The sequence below is a fragment of the Pristis pectinata genome, chromosome 10 (genome assembly GCF_009764475.1).
Source record: "Pristis pectinata isolate sPriPec2 chromosome 10, sPriPec2.1.pri, whole genome shotgun sequence".
Lineage (NCBI taxonomy): Eukaryota > Metazoa > Chordata > Chondrichthyes > Rhinopristiformes > Pristidae > Pristis > Pristis pectinata.
In genome coordinates this window covers 6,314,389-6,330,348 of record NC_067414.1, presented here as the reverse complement: position 1 = coordinate 6,330,348, position 15,960 = coordinate 6,314,389, and the positions used below count along the sequence as shown (strand labels likewise).

General features: G+C 42.3%; 1 protein-coding gene across 1 annotated transcript in view; it reads left to right on the top strand.

Moving 5' to 3' along the window:
* Positions 1 to 15,960, top strand: part of LOC127575149 (chorion-specific transcription factor GCMa-like) — a 30,388-nt gene that overhangs the window by 9,764 nt on the left and 4,664 nt on the right. The window contains exons 3-4 of the mRNA XM_052024840.1: positions 11,129 to 11,241; positions 15,334 to 15,456. Coding sequence (XP_051880800.1) covers positions 11,129 to 11,241; positions 15,334 to 15,456 — 236 coding nt within the window. The remainder of the gene's footprint in view (positions 1 to 11,128; positions 11,242 to 15,333; positions 15,457 to 15,960) is intronic.

Below are 15,960 nucleotides of genomic sequence, written 5' to 3'. Positions count from 1 at the left end.
GTTCTATCCCTCTGACTCTAAGAGAAGCAAGTGGATATATTCAAAGAGAAACAATTTAAAACATAATTTCAAATGGAGTACAGAAATGTAATCTAAAAGACAACAAATTGACATACATCATTTGAAAAGTCAGTGAGTTCCACTCTTATGATTTATTAATTGAGGGAGATCTCTCCACATGTCAGCTGAAACATTAAACTGAAGAATTTTGTTCCACATTGCTGAATAACAATGAACAAGTGGAACCATGGTCCCTCTTAATGTTTGCTGCTATCCAGAGTCAACATTAACTGTAAGAAACAACTTCTTTGCAAACATCACCAGCTTGTGAGGTTTGGCTTTAAAGTCGGTGCCTCAAGTGAATAAACAGTTGTGCTAAATTCGCACATGACAGCTTACCAGTCACAGGAATTTCAGATTCATAGTAGGAATTTGCATCAGTATTTAATCATGGACATTCTTTTGACCATGATCTGTTTAATTTGTCGGAACTTCTGTAGATTGCTGATTATGCAGCCAATTACTCCCTCCATCGCATCCAATGAGATTTACACCTTAAGTATGTTACCACAACGTAATGAGGAAAAGATTGCTTGAATCAGAATTTAGAGAATTTAACTTGCATTTGATTTTGTAAGGAAATAAGCTTTGATTTTGATCCAGCTAAATTATAGTATTTCAAATATAAGTTGTCAACACGTATTGAAGAAGCTTTAATGTAAACCGAGCATTAACGATGAAGGGTCTCGACCCGAAACGTCAACTGTCCATTTCCTTCCACGGATGCTGCCTGATCCGCTGAGTTCATCCAGTACTTTGTGTGTTGCTGTGATTAATATAATTTTAGTTGCATAGTTGTGTCAGTTACCACTCTGAGGACATCTGTGTTCAATAGTTCTGGCCTTCGATTGTGGTGCTATGTGAAACAAGAAGAATAATGGAAATAATTCATCAAAGAAGAAACAGGAACATTGCTGGGTTATTGGGTAAATGGCAGTTCCTTGGATTGACAATTGGTGAAATGGTTTGGTAGTTAGATAATACCTAATGGGTAGAAATAAATCATTATAAGTTATATTGGGCAGTGGTGTTCCTATGCATTTACTGTCCTTGTCTACCCAGCTGGTGGAGATCATGGGTTTGGAAGGTGCTGTCTGAGGCACTGTCCATTTAATGAACAAAAGGTCATTTGTAGGTTTGTCATGGCTCCAATTGTCGGGTTTTTGGCCCTTTCCCACAGTGTAGGCAGGCACGGTAGTGTAGCGGTTAGCGTAATGCTTTACAGCGCCAGTGACCCGGGTTCAATTCCCACCGCTGTCTGTAAGGAGTTTTGTACGTTCTCCCTGTGTCTGCTCCAGTTTCCTCCCACATTGCAAAGACGTCCGGGTTAGGAAGTTGTGGGCATGCTGTGTTGGCGTCAGAAGCATGGCGACACTTGCGGGCTGCCCCCAGAACACTTGACGTAAGGACAGTCACCTCCTTGTCTCTGTTTCACCATTAACTAAGGTCATAGTTGATCTACCTTATCACCACTTTCCTGCACTCCCATATGTCTTGATTCTCCTTAATATCCAAAAACCTCGTGATCGCTGCCTTGAATGCACTTGGTGACTGAGCTATCACAGCCCTCTTGGGTAGAGAACACAGAACATAGAACACTACAGCACAGTACAGGCCCTTCAGCCCACAGTGTTGTGCCGACATTTTTTTCTGCTCTAAGATCTATCTAACCCTTCCCTCCCACACAGCCCTCCATTTCTCTATCATTCATGTGTCTAACTAAGAGTCCCTTAAATATCCCCAATATATCTGCCCCCACAACCTCTGCCAGCAGTGCATTCTGTGCACCCACCACTCTCTGTGTAAAAAAAAACATACCCCTGACATCCTCCTTATACCTTCCTCCAGTCACCTTAAAATTATGGCCCCTCGTGTTAGCCATTGTTACCCTGGGAAAAGTCTGACTGTCCACTCGATCTATGCCTCTTATCATCTTGTACACCTCTATCAAGTCACCTCTCATCCTCCTCCTCTCCAAAGAGAAAAGCCCTAGCTCACTCAACCTATCCTCATAAGACATGCTCTCCAATCCAGGCAACATCCTGGTAAATCTCCTCAGAATTAAATCTCCTCAGAATTCCAATGGTTCACCAGCCTCTGGGTGAAGACGTCATCTCAGTCCTCTATGGCGAGGCCCTTATTTGGAACAGTGACCTTTTGGTTCTAGATACTCCCACCAGGGAAGGCATCATCCCTGCAACTACCCCAGCAAGCATTTCATTGAGGTCACCTCACATTCTTCTCAACTTCAGGGAGCGTGGGTCAACCCTGCTTCGTTCTCCTCCTACAACAAACCCAAGGAGCAATCTGTTGTGGGAACAGAAGGGTTGGGCATCTGTGCACGGTGCGGAAGATGGGGAGTTACTGGCAGCTTCCAAGGACTGAATCTGTCAGTTCACTCTCCGCATGAGTTCCAGCCTGGCTGGGATTTGCCTAGCATTGTGCTGGGGGGATTCACCTCTGCATCACAAGGGAAGATGTGAAACGCTACTGATATTGACTTCAGTGCAGAGTGTAGAATGAACCATGGGTTAACTGTATATATAGAGTCATACAGCATGGAAACAGGCCCTTTGGCCCAACTTGTCCATGCCGACCAAGATTCCCATCTAAGCTAGTCCCATTTGCCCACATTTGACCCATATCCCTCTAAACCTTTCCTATCCATGTACCTGCCCAAGTACCTTTTAGATGTTGTTAATCTACCTTCCTCAACCACTTCCTCTGGCAGCTCGTTCCATATACTGACCACCCTCTGGGTGGAAAAAGTTGCCCCTCAGGTTTCTATTAAATCTCTCCCCTCTCACCTTAAGCCTGTGCCCTCTAGTTCTTGATTCTCCAGCCCTGGGAAAAAGACCGTGTGCATTCACCCTATCTATGCTCCTCATGATTTTGTATACCTCTCTAAGATCACCCCTCATTCTCCAATGAAAAAAGTTCCAACCTGCTCAACCTCTTTCCATAACTCAGTCCCTTGAGTCCTGGCAAGATCTTCGTAAATATCCTCTGCACTCTTTCCAGCTTAATGGCATCTTTCCTATAGCAGGGTGACCAAAACTGAACACAATATTCCAAATGCGGCCTCACCAACGTTTTGTACAACTGCAACATAACATCCCAACTTCTATATTCAGTGCCCTGACCGATGTAGGCCAGCGTGCCAAAAGCCTTCTTCGCCACCCTGTCTACCTGTGATGCCACAAGTTATTTTGCTTTTGTTTAATGATTTAAATTATTGCTGAGTGTTTATGCCTATTGGTAATTATTATTTTTGATTTAAAGACTTTTAAATAGTTTTCAGCACATTTAATAGTTTGTAATGTTTCTGAAACTTTAAAAAAACTATTAAAGTTGCTGATAGTTTAGTGCAGGCAAATATCTTTTTCCTGCCTTCCCCTTCGACTCCCATCTTTGTTGCTGTAAGAAACACATCAGGGGTGACCCTCTCACTGCTGCTCCCTGCCGCTGGACTTGATGGTGTAGGGCCCACAGGATGGACCCTCTACAACAGGCTCAGGCAGGTGCATCTGGGTAGGGGAACTGCCGCAACGCAATCCAAGGAGACAAGAATCCTTGTGCCCCGCAAGAGGTTGGGTGTGTGGAAATGCACCCACCAGCAGTAACAGTGGGGGCCGATTCAGTTGTAATGATTGATAAACCAGTAGTTCCATGGTTACCATTGCTGATACCAGGTTCTAGAGTTGTTGAATGACCTGAGTGTAAATTCCCCAGATGCTACTGTGACAGTCAAAATCGTGACTCTGTATCAATGATTCTGGTCTCCTGGTCCATTAAGTTAATCATTATGCCACTGTACCCTATTGTAACACAGACTAGTGTATTACAGGGACACTGGATTTAGAGCCAAGGAGTTTTGCTAGCCCATTTGGCTATCTTAGTGTTGTATGGTCTCTAGTGAAACAGTGCAACAGAGTGACTCAGTTACTGTTCCACTGAGTGGGCACATAATTTATTAACATACTTCTATTCATTGGGAAACATAAGATATCTGCATCAGTTTTATATTTGTGTATAAAATGATGAGGGGCATAGATAGGGGGGACAAGCAATATCTTTTTCCCATTATTGAGCGATCCAATACCAGAGGGCATGCATTTAAGGTGAGAGGGGGTAGGTTCAGAACAGACATGAGTAGTGGATTCCTGGAATGTGTTGCCTGATAGGGTGGTGGAGGCTAATTCACTGGGGGCTTTTAAGAGGGGCTTGGATGGGCACATGAATGAGAGGAAAATAGAGGGCTATGGGCATTCTGTAGGTAGGAGGGATTAGCTATGTCGGCACAACATTGCGGGCTGAAGGGCCTGTTCTGTGCTGTATTGTTCTATGTTCTATGTTCACATGTACATCGAAACACACAGTGAAATGCATCTTTTGTGTAGAGTGTTCTGGGGGCAGCCCACAAGTGTCGCCACACTTCCGGCGCCAACATAGCATGCCCACAACTTCCTAACCTGTACGTCTTTGGAATGTGGGAGGAAACCGGAGCACCCGGAGGAAACCCACGCAGACACGGGGAGAAGGTACAAACTCCTTACAGACAGCGGCCGGCATTGAACCTGGGTCGCTGGCGCAGTGATAGCGTTACACTAACCACTACACTACCGTGCCTGCCAGTGCAGTGAGTGCAGCCGCTGCCTCACAGCTCCAGAGACCCAGGTTCAATCCTGACCTCCGGTCCTGTCTGTGAGGAGTTTTCACGTTCTCCCTGTGACCACAGGGAGCTCCAGTTTCCTCCCATGTCCCAAAGGCATGCGGTTTGGGAGGTTAGTTGGCCGCTGTACATTGCTTGCAGTGTGTAGCTGAGTGGCAGAAGCTGGGTGAGGAGTTGATGAGAATGTGGGGAGAATACAGTGGGGTAAATATGGGATTAGTGTAATTGGGTCGGTGTGGACTAGGATGAAGGAGCTGTTTCCATGTTGTATGATGCTATGTATAAATGATGACTTGCACATTTTTGCTCTCAAACCTGTTGGTTTTGTTTTACGTTCTCTCCTGGTGATGTACATGTACATTGAGAGTTGAAAGCTGCCAGTGTCAAGGGTGAATGAAACATTGAACATTATGGTTACGTGCAAAGCACTTTTGCCTTGATTAAAAAAAAACTCAATATTTAACCTAGAATACTTTAGCAAAAGGACAGGCGATGGACATGTGCTCAACAGTGAATACGTTGCTATGTCCGTGCATGGTCTACACAACAACAGATCCAGTTAATGCCCAGATCAACAATTAATCGGATGAAGAAAGAAGTCTTCCTCCAGTTCTTTCTCATATTTTACATATGACATGAAGCTAAACAACGTGCAGATAAGATCTGTGATGAGTTGCATGAAATTTACTCTCACTTTGAATCTGACAGCTAACCTTGTCATTGATAAATGATGCTTTTCTTGCCTCCCTTCTGCAGAAGCAATTGTTCACAAGATTCACGGCCTTGATATTGTCTTCATAGCTGAGGTCACTTCCCTCCTCTCATTCCACACAAGTTCAAGTTCCCCGTGTTACGTTATTTTCTTTCTCGCATTCTGATCGTGTTGAAATCAACTATCTTCCATTCTGACTCATTCTTCCTGCGCGCCCTTGAATGGAATCTCTTAACTCCCCGCGCTAACGATCTTCAAGTTAAATCTAAAAACAATTTCTGAGTGTTTCTTAATTTTTCTTTTAAGTCTTTGTAAGGACAGCTTCTATCCCGCTGTTATGACTATTGGACGGTTCCCTAGCACAATAACATGGACTCTTGAGCTTGCTCTGACCTTGCACCTTATTGTCTGCCTGCACTGCACTTTCTCTGTAACTGTAACACTATATCCTACATTCTGTTATTGATTTTCCCTTGTACTACCTCAATGCACAGATGTGATGAAATGATCTGTATGGATGGCCTGCAAAACAAAAGTTTATCTCTGTGCCTGGGTACCGGTGATGATAATAATCAATTTACCAATTTAATGCCCTATGTCATTTATCTGGTGGCCCACAGTATAGGAGGGAGACCTATCTGCTTGCTCAATAGCATTGCTGAAAACCAAAACTAGCTTGGTTCATTTAGATGCTTACATTTTTCTAAACCTTGTTTATCTGTGGCATTTATAAAACCTGTTAGGCTTGTATTTAACCTGCACCATTGCCTGGATTGTTGGAGGGTCATAGAGTAATACAGTACAGAAACATGTCCATCATACCCATCAGCTGTCTCTACTAATCCCATTTACCAGCACTTGGTCTGTGGCCTCCTACACCCTGGTGATTCAAGTACCTGTCCAGGTCCATCCTCCTCCACCTACTTAGGAGATGTGTTCCAGATTGTAGCAGGACCAGCAAGGTTGAGGTGTAGCACACCGGGAGTCCATCAAAAAACCGCTGGGAGAAACAATGGGGGTTTACCACAGAGTCACTGCCAGTCCCAAGGGTGAAAGGGGCTTCATGTTGTGCTGAATGCAATGTGATGATTCCATGATACATAGATTGATATCAGAATTCGATTATTCTTTTGGAAGGAGAACGGAGACAGCAAGCTACTGTCAAAACCAAAGTAGGAATCTAAAATGGGAGGTTTCACAGGCGGACGTCGTTGAGTCTGAGTCCTGGAGATGCATCCAAAAACCACTCCCAGAAATGAATGAAGTGGCAATTATGCTATTGATATTGGTATTGGTTTATTATTGTCACTTGTACCGAGGTACAGTGAAAAACTTGTCTTGCATACCATTCGTACAGATCAATTCATTACACAGTGCAGTTACATTGGGTTAGTACAGAGTGCATTGATGTAGTACAGGTAAAAACAATAACAGAATACAGAGTAAAGTGTCATAGGGAAAGTGCAGTGCAGGTAGACAATAAGGTGCAAGGTCACAAGGTAGATCGCGAGGTCATAGTTCATCTCATCGTATAAGGGAACCATTCAATACTCTTATCACTGTGGGATAGAAGCTGTCCTTGAGCCTGGTGGTACGTGCCCTCAGGCTCCTGTATGGGAGAGGAGAGAAGAGAGAATGCCCCGGGTGGGTGGGGTCTTTGATGATGCTGGCTGCTTCACCAAAGCAGCAGTGCAGCAATGATGTACCACACTGAACAAGAATGATGAGCTGCATTTTGACTCCCCTTAACAACTCCCTCCGGCCTATCAGACTTTTCCATGAGAGTGTGATATTTGCACGGATAATGTGAGAGAAAGGACAATGATTGCACGAGTGGAGAAGATCAGACGTCAGTTGGCCAACATTATTGGTGTCCAGTGAATTCGTGTACAGCAAGATCATCCAATCCATTCCAGTTTGTCAGTAGGTATTCACACACTTGAGTGTGTTTGCGAAGGGCCTTGTACATCAGTAAGGGATCTTCTGCTGTATTCTAGTACATTAGCGAATAGTCTTCCAATCCATTCTAGTAAATCAAGCAAGTGCCTTCCAGTATATTAGACTATAAGATATAGGAGCAAAATTAGGCCATTTGTTCATTGACATTCAATCATGCCTGACTTTTTTTCCAAACCCATCTTTTTAAAAACTTTAAAACTTTATTTTTATTTTTAAAACTCTATTTATACAGCACGGTAACAGGCCCTTCCGGCCCAACGAGCCCACGCCGCCCAATTACACCCACGTTAACCTACTAACCCGTACGTCTTTGGAATGTGGGCGTAAACCGGAGCACCCGGAGGGAACCCACGCAGACACGGGGAGAACGTACAAACTCCTTACAGACAGCGGCTGGAATTGAACCCGGGTCGCTGGCGCTGTAATAGTTACGCTAACCGCTATGCTATCGTGCCGCCCATTCTCCTGCCTTCTCCCCATAACCCTTAACCCTCTTACCAGTCAAGAACCTATCAATCTCTGCCTTGCATGTTTCCTTGCTTTTCTTCGGCACCTTATTGCACTGCACTTTCTCTGTAGCTGTGACACTTTACTCTGCACTGTTATTGTTTTTACCTGTACTACATTAATGCACTCTGTACTAACTCAATGTAACTGCACTGTGTAATGAATTGACCTGTACGATCAGTATGCAAGACAAGTTTTTCACTGTACCTCGGTACAAGTGACAGTAGTATAGCAATACCAATAAATACATCCAATGATGTGGCCTCCACAGCCATCTGTGGCAATGCATTCCACAGATTCAACACCCTCTGGCTGAAGAAATGCCTCCTCATCTCTGTTCTAAAGAGACATCCCTTTATTCTGAGGCTGTGCCCTCTGGTCCTAGACTCTCCCACTGATGGAAACATCCTCTCCACGTCCACTCTATCCAGGCCTTTCAGTATCAGGTAGGTTTCAAAGTGATCCCCCCTCATCGTTCTGAACTCCATCGTGTACAGGTCCAGAGACGTCAAGCCTTTCATCCCTGGGATCGTTCTTATGAACCTCCTCTGGACCCTCTCCAGGGCCAGCACATCCTTCCTTAGATACGGGGCCCAAAAAAGCTCACAATACTCCAAATGCGGTCTGACCAACGGCTTGTATTCTAAGATGTCAATCAAGGGGGTTTTAGTACATTTTAATACAGCAATAAAGGGACTTCCAATGTATTATGAAATCCTAGTGTATATTAGTTGAGTCATTCAGAATATGCTAATGTCAGTGAATGGCCTTCCAGTGTATTCTTGATAATCAGTAGATTGGCTCTACATTTGGTCATTTTATCAGTTCTTTTGCCATACATATTCTAATCAAGTTAGAACATGTATGGCATGATTTGTGATGTGATTAAACTCTGCTAGATGCGGTTAGGTAAAACCTGGTGTACAAGTCTACTTTTGGGTACTTTCAGGGTCTAAGAAAGAGAGACGAAGGAATGCATATTTCTGTATGGTTATGGTTTACTGAACTTCTCTTGAAGCAATGACGTTGCAAAACACTATATAGTATAAAATTAGTGGAATACATGAATTTGCAAAACATTTCGTTTTTAAAATTATTGATCCAAAGGCTTTAAGGGGAAAAGCTAAATAGACTTTAAAACTCAAAGGTGCTCCCCAAAAGGGAATAGACAAGATATCGACAGAATGCAGAGTTGGGCGGAGAAGTGGCAGATGGAGTTCAATCCAGAAAAGTGTGAAGTGATACTCTTTGGAAGAACGAACATAAAGGCGGAGTACGAGGTTAATGGCGGGATTCTGAGCAGTGTGGAGGAACAGAGGGATCTTGGGGTCCAAGTCCATAGATCCCTCAAAGTTGCCATGCAAGTTGATAGGGTGGTTAAGAAGGCGTCTGGTGTGCTGGTCTTCATTAGTCGTGGAATTGAGTTCAAGAGCCGTGAGGTGATGTTGCAGCTCTATAGAACTCTGGTTAGACCACACTTGGAGTATTGTGTTCAGTTCTGGTTGCCTCATTATAGGAAGGATGTGGAAGCTTTAGAGAGGGTGCAGAGGAGATTTACCAGGATGCTGCCTGGATTGGAGAACATGTGCTATAAGGAAAGGTTGAGAGAGGTAGGGCTTTTCTCTTTGGAGCGACGCAGGATGAGAGGTGACTTGATAGAGGTGTATAAGATTATGAGGGGCTTAGACAGAGTGGACAGCCAGCACATTTTCCCAAGGGCAGCAATGGCCAATACCAGAGGACATCTGTTTAAGGTAAGAGGAAGAAAGTTTAGGGGAGATATCAGAGGTGGGTTTTTCACACAGAGAGTGGTGGGTGCCTGGAATGCACTGCCATGAGAGGCTGATACAATGGGGACATTTAAAAGGCTCTTAGGTAGGCACATGGATGTAAGAAAAATGGAGGGTTATGGGCTGTGTAGGAGGGAAGGGTTAGACTGATCGTGGGGGAGGTATTCATATTGTCCAGCACAACATTGTGTGGGCTGAAGGGCCCATACTGTGCTGTACTGTTCTACGTTCTAAAAGGAAGGAGCAACTTGTACAGCAAAATGTCTCATAGAACATAGAACACTACAGCACAGTACAGGCCCTTCGGCCCACAATGTTGTGCCGACATCTTATCCTGCTCTAAGATCTATCTAACCCTTCCCTCCAAATGTCTCTTGTTCAGCACTTTTTAAAGTGACCCTCAAACTGAGAGCTCACTTTGTGGGGTGTTACAGGAGGGAACCTGAACGCCGGGACTGCCCAGTGTGGTATCTCCATGTATTAATATGCTTCAACCAACAGGCAACACTTTCTTCCTTAGTAGATTATTAAAATAACATATGTACTGTGATAATTTGCACTGTTAGAGAGTGAAAAAGTGTTAATAAGAAAATAAATATTCACAGTATTTGTATTTAAAATTAGGTTTGAACACAATGTAATTTCTTTAATCAATTCCACGTAATCACTGTGATCAGTTTATTGGAATAGATGATTTGGATTTTTTAAGTTAAATTTATTCAATGGAATAGTTAATACTGATGTGGTTGAGACTTCTTTTTCTTGTTTAGGGTATGTGGTAATTTCTAAAATGTAAGTACACAGCAATGGTTCAAGTTTTACAATTCTTTAACAACTTTTTATTTCCAGTTACTTATATTTCTGAATTCATCATTTATTAAGATCTTATGTGAAATTTCTATGTAAGGAAAGCAACGATCAGAGAGCTGTGATCCCTGTTCCTTGTTTTTAGCAGACCTACTAACGCACTGGAGTTCATGGAAAATTCAAATTTAAGTGGGATGTTAAACCAAGCCCACCTCTGGTCTCTCAGCTGAATGTGGAAGATCTGATGGTACTATTTTAAAGTAGTTCTTCTAAGTGTTATGGCCAACATTTAGCTAACAGCTATCTGCTCGCTGTCACAAGTTAGCAGCCAAATAGCAAGCGATTTCACTTTAAAAAGCATTATAGAATGTCCCAGGTACCCCTTGTGTACAAAAGGGGAAAAATATATATACTTTCACAGCATTTGTATTGAAAAAGAAGTATGAACAAACTTTTATAAAGCACTTTGGAATGTCCCAAGTACTGTATACATATACAACTTTCTTTTCTCATTTGAAATGGAATGCAATATCTCAGCATATATTTAACCTTTTTTCTATCGGTGAGGCAAGGACATTTAAAAAATAAACAAGCCCTTTAAAGCCACTCTTGTCGTTACAGAGAAATGCTGTCCAAACTGTGGGGCATCCTTGAATCTTATACCATGTCGAGGCCACGGTGGCTACCCTGTCACCAACTTCTGGAGACATGAAGGAAAATGCATATTCTTTCAGGTTGGTTTAATCCCCTTCTAAAGCACATTGACACGTCCGCATCATTGGGTACTACAGTTGTGTATGTATTTACTGGAGTGATGTTTTGGCTGTTCACAAAGTAGGAAAAACAAGAGGAAGACTGACACCATTACGGCCATTAACAAGACGTGGCATTTGAATATATTTTTAAGAATTTTTATAAATGGTTTAAAAACCACACTAAAACAAATGAAAAACACCATGGACTGCATTGCTTTTTAAAAAGAAAGTTCTATTTTATTCCAATAAAGATAGATTTGTACAATTTACAATGACTAAACCAGTTGAAAAATCAATGGGACAATTTCAAGCTGAAAAATGAAGGACTGCAAAATAGTCATTTCTTAAAAAAAAAGTTATACTTGCTGCAGGTTTTATAAAGCAGAAATATTCCTGCAATTTTGTTTTGTACTTCTGTCAAATTGTATTAGTTTCTTATGATTGTGCTCATTTTATTAATCAAAATGGAAATATCCACCAAACTTTTCTGTAATTCCAGTGTTCTCTTAAATCAGTAGATAATCAATCATCAGTTATTAAACAAATGACCAACTAGAACTCAGTAATAGCTTTTACGTTGGTTACTTTATTCGGGTAATTCGGACAGTTGATGTGAGAGAACTGCAATAGAGTAGACTGATCTTTTCATTACTGGGGTCTTCTCACTGGGTGACAGATATTTTTAAGGATGTCCTAATTTTAAGCCTTTGCATCCCATAAAAACTGATTGGGCTCAGTATTTAGAAAGAACTTGGTGGCTTTAGAATGATAAGTCACTTTAAACACAAATCCAACCTTGGAGCAAAATAGCTCACCATTTGTATTAATCCAGATTTTGCAGTCCGCACTGAACCTCCACCACTCATTTATTATTGATTTTCATTTAGTTCTTTTAAGCTTTAATGAGGCAAGAGTGAGTTCTTTCTAGTTAAGAACTAGAATTCCCTTCTTTATATCTTTAATTTTGTTGTAGAGTTACTATTATATCATCTGATAGGTTATGGTCAACGTATTTGCCTATTCAGTCTGTCTGATGTAACTTGACAAATCGTTGACAAATTGTAACTTTGGATGCAGGGCAAGAATTTAATGCAATATTGTACAAGAGAGATTGATGGGTTGGAGGTGCAGAGATGCAGGTTAAATTTATCATAGTATAAAGGACTTTCCACCTCCTTGAATTCTTCAGTTAGAACTCTCGCTGAACATCTTGGCTAGTCAGAAAAAGTTTACATTGCTGTTATTTTGCAATAATTAAAATTTATCATATTTTAATATTTAGACTTTCAAGGGAAATTCAAGCCAACTCCTTTTAAAGACTGATCCCCTTATAGGAAATGGATACGGTGGTATTTGTAATATTGTTATTGGTTACATAGAACATAGAACAGTACAGCACAGAACAGGCCCTTCGGCCCACAATGTTGTGCCGACATGGCTAATCCCTCCTACCGACAGAAATACCATATCCCTCTATTTTCCTCTCTTTAATGGTTCCTTAATAATTGTTCAGATTTTGTGGCCAGCGGCCAAGTATCTGATGCTTCGTAATGTCCGGGGCATGGTCTCCATCTCTCCCAATATTAGTTGCTGTCTCTGGTGTCCAGTCATAGAGCCGTGGAGTAATACAGCACGGAAACAGGCCCTTCGGCCCAACTCATCCATGCTGACTAAGATGCCCATCTAAGCTAGTCCCATTTGCCCGCGTTTGGCCCAGCGACTTGGTCAGCATGGATGAGATGGGCCGAAGGGCCTGCTTCCATGCTGTATTACTCTGACTCCATACTCCTCTAAACCTTTCCTATCCATGTACCTGTCCAAATGTCTTTCAAGTGTTGTTATTGTACCTGTTGCCTTTCAGGACCCTTTTAAATCTCTCCCCTCTCACCTTAAACCAATGCCCTCTAGTTTTTGATTCCCCTTTCCTGGGAGAAAGGCTGTGTGCATTCACCCTATCTATACCCCCTCATGATTTTATACACCTCTATAAGGTCACCTCTCTCAGTCTCCTACACTCCAAGGAATAAAATCCCAGTCTGCCCAACCTCTCCCTATAACTCAGGCCCTTGAGTCCCGGCAAGATTCGCAACAACAAAATGGTTGAAGAAGTCTCACAGATGGCGAAAAAGGAAGTAAAACCCACAAATCTTGTTCAGAAAATGTTTAAAAAGTTAAAGACAGGAGACTGGGACAAAGATAAAATATTGTAATTTACAAAAATTAATTTACTTAAATCCATAGGGTTATGAGGAATAAAAATTGAGAGGTATAAAAGCAGTTTGTAGTGGAAGTGTTGTCGAGCAGTAATTAATGCTCAGCACACATGACTGTAGCCTTACCATGCACAAAGATGGGTGTGAATGTTAAAAATCAATGATTTCAGCCCCCAGGCATCACTGCAGGGGTTCCTCAGGGCAGTGTCCTAGGTCCATCCATTATCCGCTCCATCAATGAACTTCCTTCCGTCATATGTTGTGTTGATAGTCACCAGTATCTAATTCCATTCAGATCTCCTCAGAAGGTGAAGGAGGCCATTGGGGTAAGGGTTCATAAGTAGCAGGCAACATTCACGTTACACAAGAGCCAGGCTATGACCATCTTCAACAAGAGAGAGTCTAACCACCTTCCCCTTGACATCCTATCATTGAGTCCTCTGCATTCAACATTCTGGCAGTCACCATTGACCAGAAACTGCACGTGTGGGATGCTTCCGTTTATTTTAGACCATAAGACATAGGAGCAGGATTAGGCCATTCGGCCCATCGAGTCTGTTCCTTCATTCAATCATGGCTGATTTTTGTTTTCCATCCCCATTCTCCTGCTTCTCCACATCACCCTTAACACCTCCTCCCCCACCACCACCAATAAAGAACCCATCAATCTCTGCCTTAAATACACCCAATGACTTGGCTCCACAGCCCTCTGTGGCAACGAATTCCACAGATTCACCTCTGGCTGAAGAAATTCCTCCTCATCTCAGTTCTAAAGGGACGTCCATTTATTCTGAAGCTGTGCCCTTGGTTCCTCGACTCTGCCACTGATGGAAACATCTTCTCCATGTCCACTCTATCCAGGCCTCTAGATTTTCCCCATTATAATATGGGGCATTAGAACATAGAACATTACAGCACAGTACAGGCCCTTCAGCCCACAATGTTGTGCCGAAATTTTATCCTGCTCTAAGATCTATCTAACCCTTCCCTCCCACATAGCCCTCCATTTCTCTATCATTCATGTGGCTATCTAAGAGTCTCTTAAATGTCCCTAATGTATCTGCCCCCACAACCTCTGCCGGCAGCGCGTTCCACACGCCCACCACTCTCTGTGTGGAAAAACCTACTCCTGATATCCCCCTTATATCTTCCTCCAATCACCTTAAAATTATGCCCCCTCGTGTTAGCCATTTTTGCCCTTGGAAAAAGTCTCTGACTGTCCACTCGATCCATGCCGCTTATCTTGTAGACCTCAATCGAGTCACCTCTCAGCCTCCTTTACTCCACAGAAAAAAGCCAGTAGCTCACCCAGCCTATCCTCATAAGACATGCTGTCCAATCCAGGCAACATCCTGGTAAATCTCTTCTGCACCCTCTCCAAAGCTTCCACATCCTTCCTATAATAAGGCGACCAGAACTGAACACAATATTGATAACCAATTATTTCTCATTGTAAATTTCAGGTCATTTAGTTGAGGAATTACATAGACAAAGGTCCTTTAAGTCATATCTAAGATTGTGGTTTATGTTTCTGATAGATTCCAGTCTGCCTTCCTGGAATTGATAAATGCATGTCATTTTCTTGTCCAAAAAAATTGAACCTTCTTTAGTTAAACTAATTGCAGAAGCCGTCATTGCAACAGTCTGAGGATTCAAAGAGACATTCTGTGGTGGGTCAAGGGTCCTCCTGGTTTTATTCAATTTTGAGACAATGAACCTCCAATTTTGCATCTGCAAGTTTTCTGGCACTTGAAACCAGGTCTGCAGGAACATCATCCAAACTACTGAAGGTAAAACAGGCTCTTATTGTCCAATGATGTAACTCAGTCATGCGCCCTGTATTTTTTTTACTGGGCAGGCTAAAGGTGTACACGACCATCCCAGACCAGAGACAAAGACAGAAGCTGAAGCAAGGAGGTCAATCAACAAAAAGAGACCATATACTGAAAATGGATGCTATAAAGACAAAAGGGAACTGCAGGTAATTGGTGCATTGGTGTTAATGGCTCAAGAAAGGTGAAGCAGAGTCAAGGAATAGCACTGAGGTCAACATAACCAACGTTCTTTCAAGAGTAAAGAAATAGCGATCAAGTCAGGATTGGTTAAGGTCATGACTTGAAGCTTCTTTCTGTCATGAGGCAACAGACTCCTTGACCATCAAGTATACAAAAGTTTAAAAACCAACTCTAACATTGATTGTGCAGGGGGAAAGTATCACTTCAATCCTGTTAATCTGTACATCAACATCTACCCCATAAAATAATTTAAAACATTTTAAAGTTCAACATATTTTGAAACATTCATGAAGTTACAATCCGCATACATGAAATATTTTTAGGGTCGAGTTTGCTAAGGTCTAATTATGGCCAACTACACTATTAAAACTCGCTCACACCAAGATTCAAACAAGTTGTTATAATTTGCACTGAAAATCGATTGTGAATACATTAATCGGCTGAATCAGGCTCAACTTGGTCTGCAGCCC